Raw genomic sequence first — 21,280 nt, 5'->3', positions numbered from 1 at the left:
GTAAACTATATTTCGTTTCTGTCTGCCATGCTTATTATTCTATTCTTCACTGTCTGTTATATCATGAAAGTAGGTAGAATGCAAAATTAAATGGTACTTGATACAGCTGAATTCTCTTCACATTTGTCAGACACTATACTTACTCATTGACCATTTTTCAATAATTGCTGTTCTTTATTCCATGTAGAAAAAAAATCTGTTAAAAGCCTTTGTCACATATTATATTAATAGCATTATAAATTCCATATATCCATATGGAATATTGTTGTATTCTGTCTATGCGTTTATTCTTACCCCTTTCTCATAATTGTTTTTACATTACAATAGTAGTAATTTCATGTCATCTTGGAAGATCAAGAAACATCCTGATGTGGATGATGTAAACATTCTAGAGCTGCACAAGACAGGAAAGAATATATGTACCGGTACTTTAAATGTTACATTGTAAATTTATGGAGCAATGAATCTCCTATTAACAATGAAGGGGTTGTTTGAGATAGTTAAAAATTTTGGACAAGGCTAAAATTCCTTTAAAAAAACGTATCCCTTTCTACTGTGCCATCCTCTGCGGTGCTAGTCCAGTTCTGCCACAGTTTGTTTACAAGTCATGTGACTGCTGCAGTCAATCATTAAGGACAGTGATTGGCAGCAGCGGTCAGCTGCACGTCACAGTGTCGTAGGTGTGCTGCAATAATGCACTTGAAGACTGTAGCCAATCACTTTTCAAGGGTAGACCGCTGAGGACAGTGATTGGCTGCAGTGGTAACATGGCTTATCCAGGCACAATACCGCCGCTATTTGTAAACAGTGACAGGAGAACTGGACCAGCACAGCATGGCACTGGAGAAATGGGTGAGCATAACATGTTTTTTATTTGAATTCATTTTAGGGCTTGTCTGAGATTTTTAATAATCTTGGACAACCCCTTTATAGCCGTGTCTTTATGTAATTATGAAATACAAGAACTACAGAAAACAAGTAATTCAGTAAAACAAATTAAGTTCATTCTGAGGTTCTCTTACTTGCCATGTAGTGTACACTTATCCCCAAAATAGATAAATAAATATATGTTAGATATAACAGTCTATGCTATATACATTTTGACAACTACACTATAATCAGGTATTTATTTATATTCTCTTTAGGCATAAAAAATAAGGAGGCTTAGTTTGAGAAACAGTGCATGTGATATCTGTGATTCTGTCATGAAGTCTGATAAATTTTAATTTTACTCAGTAATAAAAAAAGTTTTGCAATACATAACATTTACAGAGTTTAAATTTAGATTATGGTACAACCCCACAGTAGTGAATTCAGAATTAATTAGAAATTAAAATATAGATATATTTTGTGAGAAGAATTTAAAGGGCTATTCCCATCTCAGACATTGAGGGCATATCGCTAGGTTATGCCCCCAATGTCTAATAGGTGCGGGTCCTACCTCTGGGACCCACAGCTATGCTTAGAACGCAGCCCGCAAAGTCCTGTAGGGCACACCGCGCATGCACGGCCGCCCTCTATTCATTACTATGAGAGAGCCGAAAATAGCCGAGCCCTGGCTCAGCTATTTCCATCAGCCCCGCAGAAATGAATGCAGCAGTGGCCACGTTTGCACTGTGCGCCTCCCATTCCGAATATAGCCGAGCGTGCCACTCGGCTATTTTTAGCGCTCCCAGAGGAATAAATGACCCGCGCATGGGAGGGGTGCCCTCCAGGACTTTGCGGGCTCCGTTCTAAGCCTAGTTGCGGGTCGCAGATGTGGGACCCTGACCTATTAGACATTGGGGGCATATTTTAGCGATATGCCTCCAATGTCTGAGATGGTAATAACACTTTTTATTTACACTTCCTATTCATACATCCATATAGCAAGAAGACACAAAACAATCATACTGTATAATACATTTCTTAAATTTTGTGGCATCATGTAACTGTTAACAAGCATATAAAAGAACCTGCACATTTTTTCATTTGTACCTCCAGCAGCAGCTTCTGAATAGTACTGCACTTGGCAAAACCCCTTAACAGAGGAGTAAAGACTATTTAAAGCACCATTGGCTAATTCCCTGTGACATCTCAGGTTAGCCTGAAAAACCCTTGGGCCACACATGTGTAATTAGGGTGCCATTGCCACGCACAAGGAATCAGAGTGTTGATCTTTCCCAACATTTTCAGGTCGGATACAAACAGCCAGCCTCTAAAGATAAATGAAAATAAATAAAAAAAAAACAAGAAACTAAGCAGTGGGCATCAAAATACATAAAACTTTTTTTTAAATTAAAGCTTTTTTAACTTATAACTGCGCACTGCTGAGGACATTATTAACCAGTGCTGATTAATATTGTAATTTCTTGAATCTGTATATTAGAATCTGTAGTTTGGTCTATAAGAGAATGTGTATTTGCATGAAAAAATGCACAATGCATTCAGAAAGTCACATTTTGTTATGTTGTGGCTTTGTGCTAAAATCAAAAAAAGTTCAAGTTTCCCCCATCAATCTGCACTGAATACCCAGTGCTCCAGATGGCGATCAAAATGGTCACCCATGCACTTATTGCAAATGGCGACAAGACTTATTGGGCTTGTCGCCATTTCAGACTAGACCTACCCAGGACAGCAATGCAGTTGAACACTGTGGCCGGGCACAGGAGCCGATAGTGCCCTGCCATTCACCCTCATAGGCTGTAGTAAATACCAGTGCAGGAAGGTGTGATGACGTAATTGTGCCCGCCTTTGCTGGGACGCAGCGCCACGACGTGCACATCTAGCCACCTGCATCCCACCATTGATGACAGGAAGGGGGGCACTGGGGAATATAAATACTGAAGGGGCACTTTGGAAGACATTACTCAAGGGAGGGGATAAGCACTATGGGGGACATTACTGGGGGGATATTAATGGGGAGAGAGAGGAAGACAGTGTGGGGGACACTACTATTGGGCGGGAACTGTAGGGGAAATTACTACTGGAGGGGCACTGTGGGAGACATTACTACTGTGGGGGACACTAATACTGGACGGGCACTGTGGGGGACATAACTGGCAGCATTATTGGGGGCACTATAGGAGAATTTGTAATACTGGGTATAGTATAAGGGCATTACTGGTGGCACTCGGGACTTTTAATACTGAGGCACTATAGCAGGATATTTTGTACAGGGTCATTTTTACTGGGGGCACTATAGGGGACATTATTTATTTTAGGGGCAATATAATGGCATTTTTACTGGAGGTAAAATTGGGGATATTAATGCTAGAGACACTGTAGGGGCATATTAGCGGGCATTATTTTTGGGGATACTATACATGCATTATTACTGGGAGCACAATGTAGGGTTTTATTATAATTACTGGGGGCATTTTAGTGGACATTATTACTAGGGGGATTATAATAATTGCTGGAGGCATTATAGGGACATTGGAAGAGATTTATCAAACAGGTGTAAATGAAAAATTACTTGGTTGCTCAAAGCAACCAATAAGATTTCATCTTTCATTTTCCAAAGGAGCTCTGAAAATTGTTTGTGGAATCTGATTGGTTGCTATGGGCAACTAAGCTAGTTTTCCTTTACACCACTTTGATAAATATCCCCCATTATCTCTACTGGGGTCACTATCTGTTCAGCAGCATAATATTTGGGAGCACAGTATTGGGAGTGGCAGCAGGATGACATTGTTGGGACACCAGGATGGGTAGTTTGTGTTGAAAAGGTGGGGCGGTTGATGGAAAAACTGAGAAATCTAACATGTCCGTGTAACAAACTCTGCAAAGACAGGACACAGCTAAAAAAGTCTGTCATGGTGGTCTTGGTCAAACGAAGGAGATGAGGAAAGAGAACATCTATATCACAGGAGACATCACTGGATATAAGAGGTATGTGGTGCTGTATTCTCCTGTATAGTTCATAGTGCTGGCAGGCAGTATGCTGTCAAAGAGCTGGCTCACTACTGTGACCTGCGTTTTACCTCCTATGATTTTTTTTAAAATCAGAATCATATGTATTTTAAATTATTTGGCAACTAAAAATTTTATTTGGCTCCTACATTTTTTCAGTATAGGAGCTAATGGCTTCTAGGTGTTTTTTTAGTCTGGAGCACTGATACCCCACAATGAGAAAGTAAAAACAGAATTTTAGAAATGTTTTCTAATTTATTAAAAGGGAAAAACTAAAATAAAAAAGGATTCAGAACCTTTGCCCTGATTCTTATAATTTAGCACAAATCCAGTTGTGCAAACCTTGTGGCATCATCAGGGGCAGACTGGAAACTTAAAGTGGCCCTGGAAAAGAAAACCAAAAGTGGCCACATGTTGTAGGTGGAACCTGCAGATCTGATAATGATGACTAAGGATGAGCGAATCGGCTTCGGATGAAACATCTGAAGTTGATTTGCATAAAACTTTGTTCCATTACTGTACAGAGCAGGAGCTCCGTACAGTATTAGAATGTATTGGCTCCAATAAGCCGAATTTATTGCTTCACGAAGTCTCGCGAGACTTCGGGTAATAACTTCATAAATTAATTTGTACTGTAAAAAAACATTTCGGTTCCAAGGTACCCCATAGTTTATATAGAGTACAGACCAAAAATTGGACACACCTTCTCATTCAAAGAGTTTTCTTTATTTTCATGACTATGAAAATTGTAGATTCACACTGAAGGCATCAAAACTATGAATTAACACATGTGGAATTATATACATAACAAACAAGTGTGAAAACAACTGAAAATATGTCATATTCTAGGTTCTTCAAAGTAGCTACCTTTTGCTTTGATTACTGCTTTGCACACTCTTGGCATTCTCTTGATGAGCTTCAAGTGATAGTCCCCAGAAATGGTTTTCACTTCACAGGTGTGCCCTGTCAGGTTTAATAAGTGGGATTTCTTGCCTTATAAATGGGGTTGGGACCATCAGTTGCGTTGAGGAGAAGTCAGGTGGATATACAGCTGATAGTCCTACTGAATAGACTGTTAGAATTTGTATTATGGCAAGAAAAAAGCAGCTAAGTAAAGAAAAACGAGTGGCCATCATTACTTTAAGAAATGAAGGTCAGTCAGTCAGCCAAAAAATTGGGAAAACTTTGAAAGTAAGGGCTATTTGACCATGAAGGAGAGTGATGGGATGCTGCGCCAGATGACCTGGCCTCCACAGTCACCGGACCTGAACCCAATCGAGATGGTTTGGGGTGAGCTGGACCGCAGAGTGAAGGCAAAAGGGCCAACAAGTGCTAAGCATCTCTGGGAACTCCTTCAAGACTGTTGGAAGACCATTTCAGGGGACTACCTCTTGAAGCTCATCAAGAGAATGCCAAGAGTGTGCAAAGCAGTAATCAAAGCAAAAGGTGGCTACTTTGAAGAACCTAGAATATGACATATTTTCAGTTGTTTCACACTTGTTAGTTATGTATATAATTCCACATGTGTTAATGCATAGTTTTGATGCCTTCATAGTCATGGAAATAAAGAAAACTCTTTGAATGAGAAGGTGTGTCCAAACTTTTGGTCTGTACTGTATGTATATATAATATGCCCCCTTAGAGATGCTCTCCCCTTTAGTAGTGCCCCCTGTAGAGGGAAGTGCCCAGTTATACTGTATATATATATATATATATATATATATATATATATATATATATTGTGACACAGTGAGAGGTTTTGTCTGGGAAAACAGGTATTTTCCTCCCAGCATGTGCTGCTGGGCTGATTTACAGCCAGGTGAGGTCAAATACCGGACCGGATTTTAAGTGTCAGTCTGGGTTTTGGCAGCACCTGGCTGTCCTTAAATAGGCAGCTGGGCTCAGAAGCCATGTCTCTGTGTTGGGATCTGGGAGCCTTGCGTCTGGATGAAGGCTTTCTACCTGTTTAGCGTGAAAACAGGTTGGTGCTGCTATGGTCAAGGACTCTTTGTGGCAGAGTTGCCGCATGGTGTGAATTTCCACCAACACCGCAAGGTGACTTTTTGTTTGATTATGACTGCTTGTTTTGTCACTTGCCTAAAGTGTGAATAAAACACTGAACTGTTTGGTCTAGAGAAGTTGTTGTTGCCTCTATACTGCGTCCGCTAATCCTGTCTACCAGAGCGAAACCCCACTATATATATACAGTGGGATGCGAAAGTTTGGGCAACCTTGTTAATCGTCATGATTTTCCTGTATAAATCGTTGATTGTTACGATAAAAAATGTCAGTTAAATATATCATATAGGAGACACACACAGTGATATTTGAGAAGCGAAATGAAGTTTATTGGATTTACAGAAAGTGTGCTATAATTGTTTAAACAAAATTAGACAGGTGCATAAATTTGGGCACTGTTGTCATTTTATTGATTCCAAAACCTTTAGAACTAATTATTGGAACTCAAATTGGCTTGGTAAGCTCAGTGACCCTTGACCTACATACATAGGTGAATCCAATTATGAGAAAGAGTATTTAAGGGGGTCAATTGTAAGTTTCCCTCCTCTTTTAATTTTCTCTGAAGAATAGCAACATGTGGGTCTCAAAACAACTCTCAAATGACCTGAAGACAAAGATTGTTCACCATCATGGTTTAGGGAAAGGATACAGAAAGCTGTCTCAGAGATTTCAGCTGTCTGTTTCCACAGTTAGGAGTCAACCCACAGACCAGCACCAAAGACCTACAACATCATCTTGCTGCAGATGGAGTCACTGTGCATCGTTCAACCATTCAGCGCACTTTACACAAGGAGATGCTGTATGCGAGAGTGATGCAGAGGAAGCCTTTTCTCCGCCCACAGCACAAAAAGTGCCGCTTGAGGTGGGCTAAAGCACATTTGGACAAGCCAGCTTCATTTTGGAATAAGGTGCTGTGGACTGATGAAACTAAAATTGAGTTATTTGGCCATAACAAGGGGCGTTAAGCATGCAGGAAAAAGAACACAGCTTTCCAAGAAAAACACCTGCTACCTACAGTAAAATATGGTGGTGGTTCCATCATGCTGTGGGGCTGTGTGCCCAGTGCAGGGACTGGGAATCTTGTCAAAGTTGAGGGACGCATGGATTCCACTCAGTATCAGCAGATTCTGGAGACCAATGTCCAGGAATCAGTGACAAAGCTGAAGCTGCGCCGAGGCTGGATCTTTCAACAAGACAACGACCCTAAACACTGCTCAAAATCCACTAAGGCATTTATGCAGAGGAACAAGTACAACGTTCTGGAATGGCCATCTCAGTCCCCAGACCTGAATATAATTGAAAATCTGTGGTGTGACTTAAAGAGAGCTGTCCATGCTCGGAAGCCATCAAACCTGAATGAACTAAAGATGTTTTGTAAAGAGGAATGGTCCAAAATACCTTTAACCAGAATCCAGACTCTCATTGGAATCTACAGGAAGCGTTTAGAGGCTGTAATTTCTGCAAAAGGAGGATCTACTAAATATGGATTTAATTTATTTTTTGTGGTGCCCAAATTTATGTACCTGCCTAATTTTGTTTTAACAATTATAGCACACTTTCTGTAAATCCAATAAACTTCATTTCACTTCTCAAATATCACTGTGTGTGTCTCCTATATGATATATTTAACTGACATTTTTTATCGTAACAACCAACGATTTATACAGGAAAATCATGACGATTAACAAGGTTGCCCAAACTTTCGCATCCCACTACATATATATATATATATATAGTTCCTTTCAAAGACTCCCCTGCAGGCACTTGTCAGTGTGCCTCCTGGGGAGGGAAGCCATCCGGGTAACTGGACATATGTGTCCAGTTGCGGGTACATCAGAGGCAGAGGATCAAAGAGATCCTCTGCCTGGTAGAAACAGCTGGACACGTCCATTATGCAGCGCCTGAGATATGCGTGTACTTCAGAGGCAGAAGGATCAAAGAGATCCACTGCCTGGAGGCGAGAACGTGAGCTGGCTCGGTGACGTCATGTCACCACTCCAGCCTTCGTGCACTGCCAGCAGGTTTGCTCGTATGTCTGCAGAGGAGCGCGCCCCGCCAGGTTTAAGTAACCCGGCAGTGGAGTGCTCATCAGTCCAGCTGAGTGCCCCTGCCAAGAATCATCAAAGAGAACAAGCAATCCCCAGGGACAATGAGCAAGAAGCGAGATCATCCTGCTAGAGGATGAGCATTAATTCGCTGGAGGACTGGCTAAGTAACCCTAGACAACGAGCATTATACTAAGGCTGGTTTCACACGGGCGTTGCGGGAAAATGTGCGGGTGCGTTGCGGGAACACCCGCGATTTTTCCGCGCGAGTGCAAAACATTGTAATGCGTTTTGCACGCGCGTGAGAAAAATCGCGCATGTTTGGTACCCAAACCCGAACTTCTTCATAGAAGTTCGGGCTTGGGATCGGTGTTCTGTAGATTGTATTATTTTCCCTTATAACATCGTTATAAGGGAAAATAATAGCATTCTGAATACAGAATGCAAAGTAAAACCGCTGGAGGGGTTAAAAAAATAAAAATAAAATTTAACTCACCTTAGTCCACTTGATCGCGGCCCGGCATCTCCTTGTGTCTCCTTTGTTGAATAGGACCTGTGGTGAGCATTAAATACAATTACAGGACCTTTGATGACGTCACTCCGGTCATCACATGATCCATCACCATGGTAAAAGATCATGTGACGTACCATGTGATGACCGGAGTGACGTCACCAAAGGTCCTGTGCCTGTATTTAATGCTCACCACAGGTCCTATTCAACAAAGGAGACACAAGGAGATGCCGGGCTGCGCGATCAAGTGGACTAAGGTGAGTTAAATTTTTTTTAATTTTTTTTTAACCCCTCCAGCCCTATTTAACTTTGCATTCTGTATTTAGAATGCTATTATTTTCCCTTATAACCATGTTATAAGGGAAAATAATAATGATCGGGTCTCCATCCCGATCGTCTCCTAGCAACCGTGCGTGAAAATCGCACCGCATTCGCACTTGCTTGCGGATGCTTGCGATTTTCACGCAACCCCATTCACTTCTATGGGGCCTGCGTTGCGTGAAAAACGCAGAATATAGAGCATGCTGCGATTTTCACGCAACGCATAAGTGATGCGTGAAAATCACCGCTCATCTGAACAGCCCCATAGAAATGAATGGGTCGGTATTCAGTGCGGGTGCAATGCGTTCACCTCACGCATCGCATCCGCGCGGAATACTCGCCCGTGTGAAAGGGGCCTAACCCTTTCCCTGCAATAAGCCCTGCATCATTATATATACAGTATTAACCCTCTCCCTGTCTGATCACATTGCCCTGCCCTTAACAGGGCTCCAGATGGCGACCAAAATGGTCGCCAATGCGACTTAGAATTTACAAATGGCGACAAGACTTTTTAGGTCGGGGGCGCACTGCGCCACCAATGTTTATTATACTGGGGTGTTGGGGGGGCGCACTGCGCCACCAATGTTTATTATACTGGGGGGGGCGCACTGCGTCACCAATGTTTATTATATTGGGGGGGCGCACTGCGCCACCAATGTTTATTATACTGGGGTGTTCGGGTGGCACACTGTGCCACCAATGTTTATTATACTGGGGTGTTGGGGGGGCGCACTGCGCTACCAATGTTTATTATACTGGGGTGTTGGGAGGGGGGGCGCACTGCGCCACCAATGTTTATTATACTGGAGTGTATATAATGTTTATTATATTGACCTTCTACTAAGCATTCTGTATTAAAGAATGCTATTATTTTCCCTTATAACCATGTTATAAGGGAAAATAATACAGTGAATAGACTTTCATCCTAGCAACCATGCGTGAAAATCGCACCGCATCTGCACTTGCTAGCGGATGCTTGCGATTTTCACGCAGCCCCATTAACTTCTATGGTGCATGCGTTGCGTGAAAAACGCACAACATAGAGCATGCTGCGATTTTCACGCAACGCACAAGTGATGCGTGAAAATCACCGCTCATGTGCACAGCCCCATAAAAGTGAATGGGTCCGGATTCAGTGCGGGTGCATTCCGTTATTTTGAATGCCGGATCTGGCACTAATACATTCCTATGGGGAAAAATGCCGGATCCGGCATTCAGGCAAATCTTCTGTTTTTTTCGCCGGAGATAAAACCGGAGCATGCTGCGGTTTTATCTTTTGCCTGATCAGTCAAAATGACTGAACTGAAGACATCCTGATGCATCCTGAACGGATTACTCTCCATTCAGAATGCATGGGGATGAAACTGATCAGTTCTTTTCTGGTATAGAGCCCCTAGGACGGAACTCTATGCCGGAAATGAAAAACGCTAGTGTGAAAGTACCCTAAAATATTAAGTTTAAATCCACCCTTTCCCAATTTTACATATAAAATATATAAACAATAAATAAATAAACATATTACATAGCGCTGCGTCCAAAAAGTCCAAACTATTAAATTATAAAAAAAATATCTCCTATGCGGTGAGCATTCGCCATTTTTTTAGTCACCTTGTCACCCCAAAAAATAGGATAGGACTGTTCTATTATGGGCCGAACGTTTCATAAAATGCGAAGTGCACGCGGCTTTTTTTGGTGTTTTTTTTTTTTTGCGCGGTATTGAGTATCGCAATACTTTTTTATGGTGACGAAAGCTAATCAAAATTTTGGTATCGAAACAACCCTACACCGATCTGATCGGCGTAGCGTGGTCACGATACCCAAATTTTGATTTGGTTTCCATTTGGCGACTAAAAATTTGATTTGGCTCCTAAATTTTTCAGTTCAGAAGCCAATGGCTACTAGGTATTTTTTTTAGTCTGGAGCACTGCTTAACCCTTTTACATCAAGGGTAATCCATTAAACTTTTCCCTGCCAGATTCATTGCTACGGTGACCTTGTCCTTCCCTTGTCTAGGGACAGTTAGTGCTAGGTGGGGGAGGGACCACTAGTGTGTGTGTTTACATTGGGTGGGAGTATTGGAATTTAGAGGGTGTTGTGTGTTTTTATAGTGTGCATTGTTATAGTGCTGTAGTGTTGAAGTGTATATATATATTTATAGTTACATGTATATATATATATATGTACAGTTGCAAGAAAAAGTATGTGAACCCTTTGGAATGATATGGATTTCTGCACAAATTGGTCATAAAATGTGATCTGATCTTCATCTAAGTCACAACAATAGACAATCACAGTCTGCTTAAACTAATAACACACAAAGAATTAAATGTTACCATGTTTTTATTGAACACGATGTAAACATTCACAGTGCAGGTGGAAAAAGTATGGTTGAACCTCCTTTGGCAGCAATAACTTCAACCAAACGTTTCCTGTAGTTGCAGATCAGACTTGCACAATGGTCAGGAGTAATTGTTGACCATTCCTCTTTACAGAACTGTTTCAGTTCAGCAATATTCTTGGGATGTCTGGTGTGAATCGCTTTCTTGAGGTCATGCCACAGAATCTCATTCGGGTTGAGGTCAGGACTCTGACTGGGCCACTCCAGAAGGCATATTTTCTTCTGTTTAAGCCATTCTGTTGTTGATTTTCTTCTATGCTTTGGGTCGTTGTTCTGTTGCAACACCCATCTTCTGTTAAACTTCAGATGGTTGACAGATGGCCTTAAGTTCTCCTGCAAAATGTCTTGATAAACTTGGGAATTAATTTTTTGTTCGATGATAACAATCCGTCCAGGCCCCGACGCAGCAAAGCAGTCCCAAACCATGATGCCCCCACACACCATACTTCACAGTTGGGATGAGGTTTTGATGTGCCTCTTTTTCTCCACACATAGTGTTGTGTGTTTCTTCCAAACAACTCAACTTTGGTTTCATCTGTCCACAGAATATTTTGCCAGTACTGCTGTGGAACATCCAGGTGCTCTTGTGCAAACTGTAAACATGCAGCAATGTTTTTTTTTGGCAGCAGTGGCTTCCTCTGTGGTGTCCTCCCATGAAATCCATTCTTGTTTAGTGTTTTACATACCATAGATTCACTAACAGGGATGTTAGCATATGCCAGAGACTTTTGTAAGTCTTTAGCTGACACTCTAGGATTCTTCTTCACCTCATTGAGCAGTCTGCGCTGTGCTCTTGCAGTCATCTTTACAGGACGGCCAGTAGAGTAGCAGCAGTGCTGAACTTTCTCCATTGATAGACAATTTGTCTTACCGTGGACTGATGAACAGCAAGGCTTTTGGAGATACTTTTATAACCCTTTACAGCTTTATGGAAGTCAACAATTCTTAATCGTAGGTCTTCTGAGAGCTCTTTTGTGCAAGGCATCATTAACATCAGGCAATGCTTCTTGTGAAAAGCAAATCCAGAACTGGTGTGTGTTTTTTATAGGGCAGAGCAGCTGTAACCAACACCTCCAATCTCATCTCATTGATTGGACTCCAGTTGGCGGACACCTCACTCCAATTAGCTCTTGGAGATGTCATTAGTCTAGGGGTTCACATACTTTTTCCACCTGCACTGTGAATGCTTACATGGGGGTTCAATAAAAACATGGTAACATTTAATTCTTTGTGTGTTATTAGTTTAAACAGATTGTGATTGTCTATTGTTGTGACTTAGATGAAGATCAGATCACATTTTATGACCAATTTGTGCCGAAATCCTTATCATTTCAAAGGTTTCACATACTTTTTCTTGCAACTGTAAGTATTCGTATCACATGAATTGTGACTGTAGACTATGTAGTATTTAATAAATACATTTTATTAAAATTCAGTGTACAGAGTCTTAAAGGGGTGGTCCGGGTTCAGAGCTGAACCCGGACATACCCATATTTTCACCCAGGCAGCCCCCTGACAAGAGCATTGGAACATTTCATGCTCCAATACTCTCCTTTGCCCTGCACTGAATTGCGCAGGGCAAAGGCATTTTCAGGAAATCCGGTGTCGTACCGGACTTAGGGCTGCCAGGCGGAGGCTTCCGCCCAGCAGTAAGCCCGGTGACGTCCCTGGTACTGATGGGTGGGCTTTAGCGCTAAAGGCAGCCCATCAGAGCTGGTGACGTCACCAAACACACTGCTAGGCAGAAGCTTCCACCCAACAGTGTATTATTGTAAATAAAAAAAGCTCTTGCCCGGCGCAATCCAGCACAGGGCAGGGGAGAGCATCGGAGCATGACATGCTCCGATGCTAACATCAGGGGGGCTGCCTGGGTGAAAATATGGGTATGTAGGGACAACCCCTTTAAGTACAGTCATAATACTAGCACGCACGGTAGGATAGTAAAGGAACAAGATGATAAACAGAGAGGCGGAGTCAGAAGCCTCCATTTTCCTTTCACAGCCATTACCTATCTGACACATTGAGGAAGGTTTCCACCGAAACGCACGTCGGGGTGTGCGGTCTTCCTGTGGAGTTATTACTTTGACTTACGGTATGTGACTTTTTAGGTTTACATTGTACTCATTACATCATCACTTATGAGCCTTTTGAATAGGATATTGCTATGTTTTTTTTGCCACTTATATGTGGCTTGCACATGCACTTTATCATGGCATTTCTTGCATTTTATTAATTGGATGTCTACTCAACGGATGCACCCACGAACTCTGTAGAGCCGTGGTTTTCTTGCTGCTTATTTGCGGCTTGCACTTGCACTTTACATATATGGCATCTTTTGACCCCATTGATTAGACATCCATATTTTGGATTTATCCTAATACTCTCCCTCCAGGCTCTATTTTATGTCACACTCTTTACCAAATTCTCCCAGGGTTGTACCGCACTTTTCTGATACGGATTTGTCTGTCATTTCATATATGTTTTTAATCATGTACTTCAATAAAAATTTATTTTTAGAGCTTATCAACTCTCAGTGTTCGTTTATAGGTTTTTCTAGTTATCTCTGAGTTAGCTTTTTGCTGAGGGGCTTATGCCATTTTGCTGCTTTACGCATTCTTTTATGTAACCCGTGTGTATTTAATCAGCCTATCTGACACATTGCCTGACAGCCCTAATATTATGCATTCTTCTTTTATGAACACATAAATGCACAGTAGATATGAAATATGTTACAATAAGTGAAATGTAATCCATAGACATGGATCTGGATGAGAAACAAATATATATGGTGGTAGAGATAAATAGAGACATCCCAAACATTTGCAGACCAGTGAAACCGTATATAAAGATAGTTGAAAGAACATACATGTGTGTGTGTGTGTGTTGCATTGGTGATTCAGATACTTTTTATAGAAACCATTTTGTATTGCAAACACTTACCTGTTTGAGGGATCCTGGAGTCCATACTAGTTTATAAACCATGTATACTGGAATCCAGATAAAGGACGATGCCCCAATTAGGTAACCAACTGATATTGTCCATTCAGGATATTTATAATCAAATAGCATCAGAGGTGGTTGATCCATAAATGAGCTTACTATGATAAACTAGAGGGATAGGAAACAGATATGAACATACAGTGCACCAATATATGTCAGCAAATGAGTTTTGTGTAATATGTAGATTTATTTTTTTTCTCTGGGCTAATATGATTACACCAATACCAAATGTATACAGTTTTTTTTTTTCATTTACACAATAAAACACTTAAAAACAAAGAATTGGAGCTTTATAAAGGATTTTTTTGCCAATGAGGTATAGTTTTTATTTATACTATTCTAGCGTACATAAGTCTTTGATTGGTGGTTAAGCTTTTTCTTCCATTAAGGGCTCGTTCACACGAACGCGTGAAGTCCGTTGCCGTATTGCGGACCGCATCATGCATTTCAATGGGTCCGCAAATCCGGAGATGCGGAACGGAACAGAAGCACTACGGAGTGCTTTCTGGGGTTCCGTTCCGTGCTACCACACCACAAAAAGATAGAACTTGCTCTAACTTTTGGCAGAACTGAAGGATCGCGGACCCATTCAAGTAAATGGGTCTGCGATCCCCATGCGCCTGCCCCACGGACTGTGCTCGTGCATTGCGGACCGCAACTTGCGGTCCACAGCATGGGCACGGGCTTCACATGTTCGTGTGAACGAGCCCTAACTCTATATTTTCCTACAGTGAACATGTGGTAATGTTGAATTTTATTTACATATTTTAGTCCCACACAGGGCTTTGGACATGAGAATTATTGCAGTGTATTCAGCTTGTCGTTTTACACTGACAAGCAACACCACAATTTAGCAGATTAGATGCGGACCCATTTACTACTTTGGGGCCCCAAAAGATGCAGACAGCACTCAGTGTGCTGTCCGCATCTTTTCTTCCATTCCATGGCCCCACAAAACAAATAAAACATGTCCTATACTTGTCAGTGAAAATCGGGACGTAGACCCATTAAAGTCTATGGGTCCGCAAAAAATGCGGAATGCAATCCGTTTTTTGCAGACATGTTGAACTGACCGCAAAAAAACGGATCGGCATTTTTGCAGACCGCAAAAAGATACGGCTGTCTGAATGAGCCCTTAGACCCTGTCTCTGGCAAGGACAAATAGACTCCTGTACATGGCAGAGATGGAGGTTATTGCTACACCTCCTGCTGTCACCTCAACCACCGGCACCCCACATTTGGTTAAGGGCAGTGGAGAAGGGAGCTCCCTTCCTCTGAAACTACCTAGTTGCTGTAGCTGCTATTGACCATGGGATCTAGAAGGTTAAATGGCTGTGATCGGAGGTTTCTCTTCCAGCTTCTATAGAGGCTGTAATATAACATTAGCAGGTGATAAATGTGCCACTGCTAGAACTCCTGCCCATGACTAGAACAGGGATCCTAAGTTCCTCATTTCTCCACATCACATTTCCCCCAAAAAATTGTATTTAATTTTTGCAGTGTTCGGCCAACATACTGAAGGTCTGTGAGGAGGGGTTTAAATGGAACAGCAGGTAAGTATACATATTTCTGTTTAATTCAAAGTCTATGGGGCTGACCGGAACAGTGGATTGGTGGGTCCCCATCATCATACATAACCTATCTTGTGGCTATCTATTGGCAAATATACTGTCATTGCTTAAAGATCACTCTTTACCAGTAAGCCACATATAACAAGCTGGGCTGGGACTCCTCTGTGTCAGTAATATGTGTATACGGGCATATGTTTTTGTGACTCCAACAACCCCTATAGAAGTAAGACATGAAAGTAATGTCTTAGGGTACTTTCACACTAGTGTTTTTGTTTTCCGGTATTGAGTTCCATCACAGGAGCTCAATACTGGAAAAAAACTGATCAGTTGTATCCTAATGCATTCTGAATGGAGAGCATCAGTTCAGTTCCTCTTACGTTTTTTGGATAGAGAAAATACCGCAGCATGCTGCAGTTTTCACTCCGGCCAAAAATACTGAACTCATGTCGGCATTAATTTACATTGAAGTGTATTAGTGCCGGCATTAAGTGTTCCGGCAAAACTGATCCGGCTTTCCTTTAAAAATGCAAAAAAATTTTATACCAGATCCGTTTCTCCAGATGACACCGGAGAGACAGATCCGGTATTTCAATGCATTTGTCAGATGGATCCGGATCCGTCTGACAAATGCCATTAGTTTGTGTCCGACGGAGCTGCCTGCTGGAATCCTCTGCCGCAATTGGGAAAGTACCCTAATATTCATTTGTGGATCTGCGTATAGTGGAATGTTTTTATTATTAGGGACAAGCAATTATACTTACAGCCAGAAATGCAGGACTGATTGCTACCCAGCAAACTCTCCAGTATATCCCCGGAGTAAAGCCTAGCATGGTCTTCACGTCATTGCAGAACCTTTGTATTCCTGTGAATTGAGTACACATTATTTTAAACTGTGGCCTTAAAAGATTGGTGGAATTATCTCTGGACATTTGTGTACGATTGGCCTGTGTAATTTAACCCTAAAGCTACCTGAGTAGTCTTCTGCTGTCAATTTGAAGACAATTGTATTCTGCATTTTGCAGTAAAATGTTTTGAGGAAAAAGCAAAAAACAGCAATGGCTACCATTCAGGCTCCCATAACATGATACAACCTTCCCAAGCTGTTGAATTACAAATTAGTGTAGTTATGCAGTAATATACCCCTTGCCCAATAAGGTTATGGCATTATTAAAAGTGTTATCCCATGACTTATGTAAAAAATTTAAATCAGACATCATATAGTACATGACAATTTCTATGTAACAAAGCTAGAACCAGCCCTGTACCTCACATGGATCCAGAGATCTCCCCATTCATTACTCTGCTAGATTTATATCAAGCTGACAGCTCAAGGGGAGTGTCTATTCTATTGCAGATAAGGGGGCGTGTCCATGCTCTCCCTATCACAGCTCAGGGGGCGTGCCCATGCTCTCCCTATCACAGCTCAGGAGGCAGTTAAAGGATGAAACTGAGCATGTGCGGCCTTCTCGGTGAGCAGGACAAAGAAAGAACAAACAGCAGATTGCGCTATGCAGATAGATTTTACTGAATAACTCAGTGGCTATGCTATATTACATGCAAATACAAAAGAGTTCAGATTCAGGTGCTGGTTTTAAAAACGTAGAATATTTTTTGTGTGACAACCTCTTTAGTTGCCATAAGAAGTTATTATTCAGTGTTCCCACAAACCTATGTAAGAAATAGTTGAATAAAACTTGACAGAAGACAATTTCACACTAGCATTGCCGGAAACAGCCGGAAGGGCGCTAGGCCCTATTGACTATAAAGGGACCCAACAGGGATACAGCCTTTTCTTTGGGGTGAGTGCCAGGATTCAGACGGACAAAAAACGATGCTGATGACATTTTTTGTCCAACCGAATTGCGGCACTCATGCTGGAAATATGCTGGATCCCCGCCAGGTCCCATTATGGCGAATGGACACCGTCAGGGAAAGGAAGTATCCGAATATGCCGGATACAATGAACTCTGGCGGGCTGTTCCTCTGCCGGAACAGTCTGCCAGATGGTTCCTAACCCCAGTGTTAAACCATCTAGCCCTTCTGATATGTCTGCATTAGTAAATACTTCAATTATACATACAAAGGCTTCAGCATTGTTACTCCATATGGTGTATACAAGTATTTACTAAAACAGACATGTCAGGAGAGATGATGAGCACTTTTCACAAAGTTTATATTCCTTTTAGGGGAAATTACTCTTCATTGACAGCAGCCCATGCTCAAACATTGTACAACAGAATAATGAAACATAAGACACATATGCAGCTACAGTAAATGCCATTTGTCTTACCATAGAACCAAGACACAGCGATTGCTTCTAAGAATACAACTGCAATGATAGAACAGCCAGCCCCAAATTCCTCCAGAAGCTTCACAACATATGCTCCTCCCTAATAAAATATGATAGTTGCAAACTATTAACCGTAATACAGGCATAATAGACTTAGGCTACTTTCACACTGGTGTTTACTCTTTTCGGCAGGGGAACAGCCTGCTGGATCCGTACTACAGTGTTCACACGTGTGCTGCTGGAAGTCCGCCTGGCCCCAGTCACTATAATGGGGAGCGGCGTAAATCCAGCCGCAGCTCGGCAAATATGCTAAGAAGCGGCCGGACAAATACCGCTGCTCACAGAGGTTTTTGTCCGGCTTCCTCTCCGCATATTTGCCATGCTGCGGCCAGATCTACGCTGCTCCCTATCATAGTGAATGGGGCCAGGCGAACTTCCGGCAGCACACAGATGTACACTGTAGTAAGGATCTGGCAGGCTGTTCCCCTGCCGGAACGAGTAAACACCAGTGTGAAACAGGCCTTAAATAACAAACTTATAAGAACAGAAACTCTGAAAACTGGAGGAGAAAGATGCAGAAAGAAATGTATATTCATCCTTTACACAAATAGTGAATACAGATATAAGATAATCAACATCAGAGAAAGCTTCACTACACGGTCCCCACAGACCCTCTACACAGCTGCTCGGTCCTCTTCTCCCAAAACCCGCTTCTCCACCATTACAGAAGAAAAACTTTCCACTCTACTCTCCAAATCTCATCTGACCACCTGTGCACTTGACCCAATCCCATCCCATCCCACCCCACCCCACCCTCACCCCACCGTGTTTATCCCAGCCCTAACTCATCTCTTCAACCTATCACTAACCTCTGGTGTCTTCCCCTCTGCTTTTAAACATGCTACCATTACACCCATCCTCAAAAAGCTTTCAATTGACCCATTTTCTTTGTCCAGTTATCGCCCCATATCACTTCTTCCGTATGCCTCAAAGCTACTTGAACAACATGTCCATTCTGAACTGTCCTCTCACCTCTCCTCCTGCTCCCTCTTTGACCGCCTACAATCTGGCTTCCAACCCCACCACTCGACTAAGACTGACCTTACCAAAGTCACCAATGACCTACTGGCAGCCAAAACCAAGAAACAATACTCTGTCCTCCTTCTCTTTGACCTGTCCTCTGCCTTCGACACTGTTGACCACTCCCTTCTGTTGCGAACTCTCTTATCTCTTGGCATCACTGACCTGGCCCTCTCCTGGATCACATCATACCTCACAGACCGGACATTTAGCGTCTCCCACTCTCCCACCACCTCCTCGTCTCATTCCCTCTGTGTTGGTGTCCCGCAAGGCTCTGTCCTAGGACCCCTGCTCTTTTCTATCTACACTTTTGGCCTGGGACAGCTCATAGAGTCCCATGGCTTTCAGTATCACTCCTATGCTGACGACACACAAATCTACCTCTCTGGTCCAGACATGACCACCTTACTATCAAGAATCCCACAATGTCTATCTTCTATATCATCCTTCTTCGCCTCTCACTTTCTAACACTTAACATGGATAAGACAGAATTCATAATCTTTCCCCCATCTTGTTCAAACCCCCCAACAGACCTATCTATCACGATCAATGGCGGCACACTCTCCCCGGTCAACCAAGTCCGCTGCCTTGGAGTGACCTTGGATTCTGCCCTTTCCTTCCGACCGCACATCCAAGCCCTTTCCACCTCCTACCGCCTCCAACTCAAAAACATCTCCCGCATCAGTGCTTTCCTTAACTTTGAATCAGCGAAAATGCTTGTACATGCCCTCATCATCTCCCGCCTAGACTACTGCAACATTCTCCTCTGTGGCCTTCCATCTAGCACTCTCGCACCCCTCCAATCTATCCTCAACTCTGCTGCCCGACTAATCCACCTCTCACCCTATTACTCCTCTGCCTCTCCCCTCTGCCAATCCCTTCACTGGCTCCCCATTGCCCAGCAAATTCACTTCAAAGTACTAACAAATACATACAAGGCCGTCCATAACCTGTCCCCACCTACATCTCTGAGCTACTTTCCCGATACACCCCCACACGCACTCTCCGATCCTCACAAGACTTTCTTCTCTTCTCTCCTCTTATCGCCTCTTCCCACAATCGACTGCAAGATTTCTCCTGTGCATCCCCCATACTCTGGAACTCGCTACCCCAACATATCAGACTCTCACCTACAGTGGAATCCTTCAAAAGAAACCTGAAAACCCACCTCTTCAGACCAGCCTACAACCAGTGACCCTGCTGCCCCTATACCACCATGACCAACTTCACCCACACCTACTGTGTCCTTCTCCCATACCATGTAGATTGTAAGCCCTCATGGGCAGGGCCCTCTCTTTTTCTGTACCAGTTTGTAACTCGTCTTGTTTATCATTTGTGCAATTGTCTGTATTATGTATGTGAACCCCTTATCATATGTACAGCGCTATGTAATGAATGGCGCTTTAATAATAAATAATAATAATAAGAAGAAAAGCTTTGTAACCTATGATGAGCAGCAATAGGGGCTCCATTCATACTGTGGATTTTGATGTTTTTTTTCACTTGCAGACTGCAGACCCGCTCATGGCTTAGGGTACTTTCACACTAGCGTTTTACTTTTCCGGCACTGAGTTCCGTCATAGGGGCTCAATACCAGAAAAGAACTGATCAGTTTTATCCCCATGCATTCTGAATGGAGAGCAATCCGTTCAGGATGCATCAGGATGTCTTCAGTTCAGTCTTTTTGACTTTTCAGGATGGAGATATTACCGCAGCATTCTGCGGTTTTATCTCCAGCCAACAAAACTGAACACTTGCCTGAATGCCGGATCCGGCATTTTTTCCATAGGAATTATAGTTCCGGATCCGGCATTCAAAATACCGCAAAAGACCTTTAAAAATGTGGAGAAAAAAAATACCAACTCCGTTTTGCCGGATGACACCGGAAAAACGGATCCGGTATTGCAATGCATTTTTCTGACTGATCAGTCTAAAAAATATCTGATCAGTCAGAAAAAATTACACGCGTTTGCATGCAGTTTGCCTGATCAGGCAGGCAGTTCAGGCAACGGAACTGCCAATCGGAATCAAACAACGCAAGTGTGAAAGTACCCTAAGGGCTCCACTGAATTGAGCTAAACCGCAAGAAGACATCCGCTGTGGCTCCAAATGCTGGCTGTCAAGAGGAACATGTCTTTTCCCTTACGTCC

General features: G+C 42.5%; 1 protein-coding gene across 1 annotated transcript in view; it reads right to left on the bottom strand.

Annotated features, from left to right (window-relative positions):
- Nucleotides 1-1,482: 1,482 nt before the first annotated feature.
- Nucleotides 1,483-21,280, bottom strand: part of LOC120990784 (sodium-dependent serotonin transporter-like) — an 88,505-nt gene continuing 68,707 nt past the window's right edge. The window contains exons 10-13 of the mRNA XM_040419687.1: nucleotides 18,050-18,149; nucleotides 16,521-16,621; nucleotides 14,129-14,296; nucleotides 1,483-2,197 (exon numbers count right to left, since the gene is read on the bottom strand). Coding sequence (XP_040275621.1) covers nucleotides 2,117-2,197; nucleotides 14,129-14,296; nucleotides 16,521-16,621; nucleotides 18,050-18,149 — 450 coding nt within the window. The 3' untranslated portion in view covers nucleotides 1,483-2,116. The remainder of the gene's footprint in view (nucleotides 2,198-14,128; nucleotides 14,297-16,520; nucleotides 16,622-18,049; nucleotides 18,150-21,280) is intronic.

This window comes from Bufo bufo, chromosome 2 (genome assembly GCF_905171765.1).
Source record: "Bufo bufo chromosome 2, aBufBuf1.1, whole genome shotgun sequence".
Lineage (NCBI taxonomy): Eukaryota > Metazoa > Chordata > Amphibia > Anura > Bufonidae > Bufo > Bufo bufo.
This window is presented reverse-complemented; position numbering and strand designations above follow the sequence as displayed.